This window comes from Eufriesea mexicana, unplaced genomic scaffold (genome assembly GCF_001483705.2).
Source record: "Eufriesea mexicana isolate 0111107269 unplaced genomic scaffold, ASM148370v2 scaffold22879, whole genome shotgun sequence".
In the NCBI taxonomy this organism is placed as follows: Eukaryota; Metazoa; Arthropoda; class Insecta; order Hymenoptera; family Apidae; genus Eufriesea; species Eufriesea mexicana.
This window is the reverse complement of record NW_016929935.1, coordinates 3,141-12,740: the sequence shown is the minus strand read 5'-3', so window position 1 is coordinate 12,740 and position 9,600 is coordinate 3,141. Positions and strand designations below refer to the sequence as shown.

At 32.0% G+C, this 9,600-nt stretch overlaps 1 protein-coding gene across 1 annotated transcript; it reads right to left on the bottom strand.

Moving 5' to 3' along the window:
* Positions 1–474: 474 nt before the first annotated feature.
* Positions 475–7,275, bottom strand: LOC108554489 (Na[+]-dependent inorganic phosphate cotransporter). Its single transcript, XM_017909787.1, is given in 9 exon segments — positions 475–726; positions 1,291–1,665; positions 1,971–2,232; positions 2,438–2,543; positions 3,488–3,572; positions 3,893–4,129; positions 4,962–5,179; positions 6,782–7,105; positions 7,180–7,275. Coding segments are annotated over 8 exon segments (1,605 nt in total). The 5' UTR covers positions 6,852–7,105; positions 7,180–7,275.
* Positions 7,276–9,600: the final 2,325 nt, after the last annotated feature.

Sequence of the window (9,600 nt, the reverse complement as noted above, 5' to 3'; positions counted from 1 at the left end):
CAAAATTTTTTGTCATATTCATTTTATTTTAATTATTCTAAACAATTGTGGTACTCTGATCGTTGATAACCATCATAGTTCCATTGGGTAGACAATCTCCAGTTATGGATAGTCAACGTAGCAGTCAACGTGTTAATATAATATAATCATTCTACAAATTATTATATAATATAATATATAATTTACATATATCCAATTGTATAATTTAGATGTTCCCAAATAAAAGAAAAAGTAATTCGTCGAGAATAATACAAAATAATTTGTATGCATATTTCATCAGTCTTTGAAGAATTTTGTAAGAATTGAGAGGAACTGAATTTGAATCGATACATTATCCTTTTCTTTGTTTCTCGGATTTTGTCTTCTGATAAAAACTCTTTCAGTTAGCAGCTGCAAATAACGAGAAACCGGGGTGAACTTTATAAAATCGGACCATGTGTCGTATTTTCTTTCATTTTATAAACAACAGACGAATTATGCGAATTTCTCTTATTCGTTCATAACCATTCTATTTTTATTCATTCCATCCACTTTCTTGTTTCCCTCGCATTTTACAAATGGCGTCGCTGTTAGTCTCTGCATCTCTTGATCGTTCTCTTTCTTTAACTTACCATATGTATTCCACGGTTGCTCCTCGGATGTTCCAAAAGCCAGAAACATGATGCTCCCAACTATAGAGTTAACAGCAGCTATAATGAAAACTAATCGCCATTGCGATATAGTTTGCTGAAAAAAGATAACATAATTCGTTTAAGAATTTCAAAATAATTTCCTTTTCTAGTCATCTAATTGCCTAATTGTTTTTATTAAATTGAATTAAATAACAGGAGCTGATAAAATGGAAGTTTTCTGCATTAACAGATGATCCAATGTGTTCGACGAAAAGAGAATAGAGTCAAAAATTCATTCTTAACTTATTATTAGTTCTAGCTAATTAGCACTCTTTATTTAATTCAGTAGCAAAATAAATAAATTCGTAAAGCCAATGAGAATTTCGGTTTCAGTATCTGATACTATGATCTTGTTTCTCTTTTTCGTGACGTTTTATATTTCTTGATTTAAATTTTAAGGTGTCCATTACCTGATCTTATAACATCAAAGCGACAGATAAACTCCTCTTAAATATTTATTAATATTTTCTCTCAAAAATTTGGGATCAATTTGCATCCTATTTCTATATTTTTTATGTAGATTTTATTTTTCAGTGACTATCTCGTGTCATAGTCACATGGAAGTGGACGATGACTACTTTAAGATGACTATTAGGCAATTATTTATACTTATACTTACGTTATTTTCCGTCAAAATGCCAACTACGAGCGGTGAAATGAATCCACAGCCAATTACCACCATTCCGCAAAGTCCAAGGAGAAGACTAGCGTAATTTGGGCTGAGATCAATGAAACTCGCTAATGTGCCGGCGGAAATCGCACCATTCGTGATTGTCCCGGCCATCATGAAAATTATCGCGAGCGTTGGATGACATCCGCTGTAGCCCAGGAGCAATATGAAGGCCCCTTGTACACTGGTGGCCATGAATGTGGCCAATTTTCTAACGTTGGTTAAGCTCATTTTCTTGGTACGTACCAGCCAGTCACTTAACATCGAGTAGTAGTACGAGAAGATCATTCTTATTAAGTGTGGGACTCCGGAAATCATCCCAGTCTGCAAATTGTAATTAACTTAAATTAAATTTAAATAAAAGTTCAATTAATTTTAATTAAATTTGAATCAAAGTTGAAATTAACTTAAATTAAATATTAATGAAAGTTGGAATTAATTTTAATTAAATTTAAATAGCAAGGAAACATTGTTTTCGCGATATCAATTTACTCAGAAAATGATCGAATTCGTAATTACTGTAATTAACTATATCGATCAAAAATAAACGTCAAAATAAACTACATGGATTTTTCTAAAAGTAAAAGAAGTTAAAAAAATTTGGAAATTATATTTTGCAGGTTTCCTACTGCTTTGATATTCCATCCGTGAATGAAGTTGAAATAAGTCGGTGCTTGAGTGATCAGGGTGAGAAAACCCCAACCTCCACCCCAATGCGACATAATCGTCATCCAAACTTGACCAGATGTCAATATGGATCTCCAAGGTATATCAATCTGTTCATCATCGACTGTACTAGCGAGGTTCTGTAGAATATAATTTTTCTCTTCGTCGGATATTCGAGGATGATCCTGAGGTGAGTCGTATATGAGAAACAGCCAGAAGCAAAACCTACGAAGTTATTTTCGAGAATATAACTTTCAATTTATTTTACAATTATACGAAAATATTTTATAGACATTTTAAATAAAATAAAACGAACAACGAATTATTAAATATTTCTGGCCCCTTATATATTTGAAGTATATTCAAAATTTGATTTAAAGTTCCGAGTAATGATTAAGAATATTATTTTCAGTGTGCTCATTGTTATTACCAAATGACACCGAGTGACGAAGTTACATAAAAGGCTGCACCCCAACCGAGTGTGTCACTAATTGCTGCACAAAGTGGATAAGTTATAGCTGTACCCACAGAACTACCTGAAAAGTGACATATTCAGAAATTGATTAACAAATAACAATATCAATGAACATGTCAAATTTAAAACTCTATTTTCTCTAAACCGAAATTTCTCCTAAAACAAAAGAGCTTTATTTTATATTCTTGACTCGTATGTACAGGGTAGACCACTTTAATCGTTTTCATTATTAGTAAGCTCATCTTTTTCTGCCTTTTAACGCGTAATTAATTTAACCAATTAATCAAGTCTCGCAATCTTGGAGACATATTCACGTCCTACCATTTACGGCAAACTAATATTTTATTAGTTCTCTAACAATTAAAAAATCGGAAATAATTCATGTGATCAAGTTAGATGGTCCACCCTGTATGTGACAATATGACACGTATAAGTATATACTGTGGTATCGCAGGATGAGTGGGTCGAGCATGTTATCTAGAGTGCGTGCGAAAGGACGAATGATCGTGCGCTAGGATCGTGTGGGCGGGATGTTTATGAATGTATCGGATGAAAGTGAAGAGTGTCTTTAGGAATGCGTTTGAGTGTTTGGGCTACGTGACCCTGAGGGTAAGATTGCAAGGAGTGCGTGGGAAAGTGTGATTGGGAAAGAGAGAATAGCTATGAAAGAGGATAGAATGTATGGTTTTAAATAGGGATGCAGTATGGTATGTAGTATGTCGTAGTACGCTGTAGTATGTTAGAATTCGTAGTAGAATTATTAGAGAGAGAGAGTTGTGAAGAATTGTATTGTTAGTTGTATTCGTGTTGTTAGTTGTAATTGTGTTGTTAGTTATAATCGTGTTATTAGTTGTAGTCGTAAAAGTTTAGTTGATAGATATCTATATTCGTAGTCTTTACCGTCACCGCACATTGTATATTATTATTTTATGGTTAATAAATAGTTTTACATTATTTAACAGCCACTCTATCCCTACAATACTTTATAAAGTACAGGTACTTTACCCAAATATGCACTGATAAATCTGCTCCTCTCATTCAAAGGAATCCATTTTGCAGTCATATTGTGCATGGAAGGCCACACAACGCCCTAAATAATTATATTTTCTTATTATTTGTTATTATCAATTTGTTATTAGAAAAGGAAAACTAACATGTACGTATGAAGTGCAGCTAGAAATTTACTATGGACCGAAGAAAGTATTATCATGTGGAAGATTATTTGAATAATGATCAATATGCCCGACAAAGACGAGATTTAATCGAAAGAAAGTGGATAATTATGTCGAAAAAGTGTGATAATCAGGAATCGACTTGGAATATTTCTGCCAATAATCGTCACCGAGTGTCTAAACGCTTAATTATAATGCATTAACGTTTCATCCAGATTTAATGCCTCTATTGACTTACGGACGCCATCCCCTGGAGAACTCTTAGGAATATAAGACCGTAAATATGATAACGTGTCATAAACGGAATGAGGAAGCCAAGCATCGCTGTTATGATGTTTCCTAAGCCGTAAACTAGTTTCGTCCCGTAACGTCTTGCTAAAAGCCCACCAGGAAGTTGCGTTGTCCAATGTAGCCAGTAGTAAGCTCCTAGAACTAAGCCTTGCTGGTACTCGGACCAAGCAAATCGGTCGGTGTACTGAGAACAAGATTGAAACCGAACGATATCGTTAATATACTTATCATTGTAATTCGTATTTATCGCGGTTGATATATTTACGTTGTTTATATATATTTACGAATTGTTTATATAGAATTACAAATTGTTTATATGATCACAAGAAGCGAAATCGAATGTACTTAAAAAAAAGTTTCATTGCAATTTTATAACTTGCTGATTAAACGAAGAATGCATTTAGTTTGAGTTAATCACGTGTTCACGAGTAACTTGTTCTTGAGTTGTATGGAAGTATAATATATATTGCTACGGTAGTAAATATAGCATGTATTATTATGGAATATAGCATTGTTGCAATAGTATAGCATTATGTAATTTTTATGGCATAATAGATGAATAGAATAATATTACATTATTATAATATAGTAGAACATAGTATTATATTTTATATATAGCATAGTTGCAGTAATGTATATATTATTATATAATAGTAATACAGGATTATATTAATATTTAATTAATATTGTATTAAGTCAGGATTGTATACTATCATAGAATATTATAAAATCTTTGTTCGTCGTTTTCATTAATAGTACTACTAGTGAAATTATATTTTTATATCAAGATAAGTTGTTACACTATTTACATTGTTCCACTGTTGAAAAGGTATTAAAGAACACGTAGTAGTTATTTTTTAATCGTTTGTAAAAATATCGATATTAAGTAAAGACTGAAATGCAACGCTAGATATGCATTCATACATCTTATTGTACGATACAATTATTACAACAAAAATTGTTACGTCACAATTGCATCGACTGGTATACATAGAAACGTACAAAATTGTACCTACCTTAACACGGTTTGAACTTGACGTAGTGAATCCAATTTTATGTGTGCCGTTGTAAGACCGTGCATTATCGTTGCATTCTGCAGTTGTAACCACCATTGGATGTGGCACTACCATAGCTACTATGGTCAGATTCAAGTTCATCCTCAGCATATAGTTGATGGCGAAACCGCAGAAGGCGACGTACCAAAGCACGTCCCGGCATGATAGCACTGCTTTTTCTTGAATGTATCGAATCAAACGTAATACTTTCTTCGTACAAATCCATTTCTAATGTAATTCAATCGTTAGACGTTATTATATGATTAATTCATTGGAATTAATACTAGTTTCTCAAGATTGAATTTTTACAGATCATCTTACGTCTAGTATCGCGTGATACGAGTATTCTGAATTATTCGTAATTACGAATTAATTTGATAATTTCTCTGACAGTTCTTTTACACGTTCTAAACTAGAATATCATTCAGATTCTTAATATTTCGATTATGATTTAAAAACATGCTCCATTTTCGAAAGTAGAGAAAAAGCAGAAAGATTAAGAAGCGAATTTTTCAATTTTTATGTACAAAGTACACCTGGGACTCCTTTTAAAGCTAAAGCAAACGATAGAAAAAGCAATTTAAAATACTGTAGTTGAACTGTATTCGAATATCACATTTTCGAATGTCAAAATAAGCAAAGTGTATTCAAAAAATTATATAAATGTGAACAAAGCAAAGTTTCAAAACAGATTGAAACAACAGGTAAAAGCGAGTGTTAAAAAATGTAAAACGAGTCTCTGATGTACTCAAAACCCAACATTCGTTGCTTCGAACATTCAAACTTGTAAATCCACGATCTGTCGAGGCACACAGGACTCATGTGCGTGACATCAATTTTAGTTTGCGAGAGTTCTCGGATATTAATCTCATCAAGCATTTTGCTAAACCCCTAAACTCTTCTGTAAATATCTCCAGGAGAATCGTATTCGGACTAATTCTCGCTATCATCTGACAACGCAATACAATGCAACGCGAAGACAAATCAAACAAAAAATTCACGGACTAGCCTCAAATTCTGTTTCGACTGTAACGAACGTATCCACGTATTGCGAGCAAGCATCCAATCGCTGTTCCTACGAGTTATCTCTCTCGATATAAAGGAGTAATGAACGAAAGAGACGTAACACAGGGATCTAAGATACGAAGCAGCTTTTTCCACTAAGTAATAAACAAGAACTTTTAAATGTTATCTCACTTCGAGGTAAAAAATGATACGATCTTTGGTAAGAGTCAATGAATCCATTGACTCGGTCACATCTACGTGAACAGATGCCTAGGGATTCGTTCGCGACAACGAGAAGCAATAAGAAATTGGACAATATCGCGTAACGATAACGTGCAACGATGACACACACTGCATTGTGGAAATTTCAACCAACAACGCGAAATTGCCGAACATTAAGATAACGGGATTTTTAATGTACAACAACATCCGTGTGTATTTTCGCTTCTTCCTTGACCCAATCAACATTGCTGATCAAGCAACGTTTTGACACATTATCTAGAGAACCTATATATTTATTCAGCATCCAAAGTCACGTCGTATTTTTAACCCAAATAACCCAATGCATCTTCGTTGTTCTATAAACTCGATTCACTGGGCAGAAAATGAATTTCGAGAAAGGGATCCCGCGAGACGTTTGAAGCTAGACCCTTATCCTCTCATCTGAAGCTGCACACACGTGCGATTTACCTGATAATTGACGATAATACCTGGCAGTCTTCGCGTCGTTAGATTTAATTCTTTTCGGCAGAAAAATTGCCTCAATTTTTACTCACTCCCAGTCATCTTGGTCCTCTTTCCCGTGATCAAAGTATTGATTAGCAGTCCAGCCCAGGGACCAATCATGCAAGGTTCTCCGAGTCAATGAGCGTCCTAGGAAAGGATCTATCGAGTATCCTCGATGTCCCTGCGTGTGTCTCCTACGTGGATCGATCGGATCGATAGAAGACCTCGAATCGGATGCTGGAAGCGCGAAGATTCACCGGTTGCTCGCCAGGACACCTCTAACTTTATCGATTTGGCGAAAAGCCTGTAGCCACAAATTGTTGCTCAGAGGAACATTGCACTTTGAAAGATGTCGTCTCCGATGTTTCGAACACCTATGAATGTGTATTAATCAACTAGTGTCGCGGAGCATACTGCATGTCTGTTCTCCAATTACGATCACGCTTACCCTAAGGAATCTCCCTGCGAACCTCCGCCCGTACAGAAATAGTCGTGATAACGAAAATTACGTCGCGTTTCATGCGTTTCTTTAAAACAACGTGCTTTTTCGTTCCTTTCCGCGACCACCATTCTTCTTCTCTGATCGTTAATTTATCATTGATACGCGCGTGCCTGTGGATCTCGTTCTTACATGAATATTAATCAGTCGTCGAGATATCGGCGAGGTTATTGAGATATGATATCGCCAATTATTGAGATACTATGCTTTCTTCTGTTTCGTTGTTAGAAATTGAATTGGTTCGGCTTTCGGTTAGTGTTATTAGGAATATCGAGTGAGAAGTATGTTGATATTTGTTGGCTATGTAAATGCATTTTGTATATTTGGGTCTTAGATTTTTAAATTTTTGTAGAAATAATTCTTGAGACCTAAATGTTCAAAATTTATAAATTTATAAATTTTGCGAACAGAAATCTATAAATTTTGAAACAGGTAATTCTTATGCCTGTATTGTGAATATGTTGTTACTGTATAACGAGATATTGTAATTTTTGTGAATATTTAATTGAAAATATTAATAATAGGATTTAAATATTTTTTGGTAGAAGGTATTTTTATTTCATGAAATTAACATTTTTTGTCTTTGTTTATCACTCGTCTTTGTTCATAACTGAATAACGAGTTATAAATATCAATAATGGGATTTGAATACTAAATCATGGAGCGGTATTTTTTTTTATTTAATTGATATTTTTATTTTTAGATAATTAATATCATTTAATTATGGTAAAGAAGTATCTGTCTCCGTGATTGTATATTTTATAAATTATTTTGTTGCACACATTCTACTATCATTTCTATTTAGTTTTATAAAAATACTAAATATTTTTGCTTTTCCAACTTTGTATTTGACTTATAAAAAGAAATATCGAAACTACAGTATTTTCTTGTAGATGGAATATAAATAAATTACAGCCATGAAATTATAGAAAGGGAATTAATTAACCGAATAACTATTTTTCTTGGCATGGTCTAGATACAAACTTAATACTGGTATTGGTACCATTAATGCTACTAATAATAACATCTATCAATAACGGCAATGACTTTTATTAAAATTATCGAGGAGAATTGATATTATTCTAAGAATATTCCATAAAATTGGTGCTAAACAAGATCGGAGCCATACTATAATAGTTTCGATATTGAAATTGGTGCGACTTAAAATTGACGACAATTATTGACTTACCAAGTAAGTACACGTTATCTAAGTGTTAATTATCCATATGTAGTATAAATCATTTACGATGTCCTCCAAAATCCTTTTAAATAAATAAATTCTTCTTAATATTATGTTAATAATATTTAATATCATAATTTTTAATATTAAAGTGTCTAATAATGTAGAGTATGATAAATATTATTTGTGTATTATTAATATTAGTAATAGCATAAAGAAAGGAATAATTATATTGTAACATATTTTAGTAATATAATCTTGTGCCTAATATTTAAATGTATTCTAGTAATATAATTGTAAAATATTTTAAAAATTAATTTTACTCGAAATATAAAATATTAAAATTTAAATATAAAAATAAATGTTTTTATCACTAATTGCGATATAAAAATTGTTTACTTGTAGTACTACGAAGACAGTAATTATATTGTGGTATGTATTATTAATATAATCTGATGCCTTTAGAGAAATTATTGTATTGTATACTTAACAGATACATTAGCATTTCGAATTTTTAATGAGTTCGTGTAAGTTATTAGAATTTAGAAAATTACTGCATTTCTAGTTCTGCTCATTACTTCTCTATTCTACAATATCCCTTCATGTTTCCCATTAAATTTCTTGCAACTACCTTATTTATGCTAGTAGATCGGTACAAGCAACGTGAACCAGTAACATTAAAAATTGACTTATGCCTTCTATTTTCAAAGTCTTATGGAAGTGCAAATACAATTACAGTTTGTAAAAAATGTATAAATTATCAAATTTGATATTAATAACAAAATAAAATTGTTAATAAAAAATTGCTTATAGCATAAATATATTTCATATAAATGCAACATGGAAATTTATATTATAAAAGTATAAATAAAGTTCATAAATTATTACACTGATTGTTTATAACAAATTAATATTGTTAATAACAAATTGCTCGCAACGTATATTTATAATAAAAGTGAAAAAATTAATAAATTATTGCCTACTACTTAACAAACGACGTATTTGTGTTAGAATATATTCGGAACTTACAAGAAGTTAATAAATTAATAAATTTATTGTTAAATATATTTAACAAATTAAAATCATTGATAACAAATAGTTTGCAAAGTATATTAACGATAAAAGTCAAGAAAATTAATAAATTATTAGTTATTACAGCGGAAAAGTAACTCTTAAAGGAATCGGTAAAG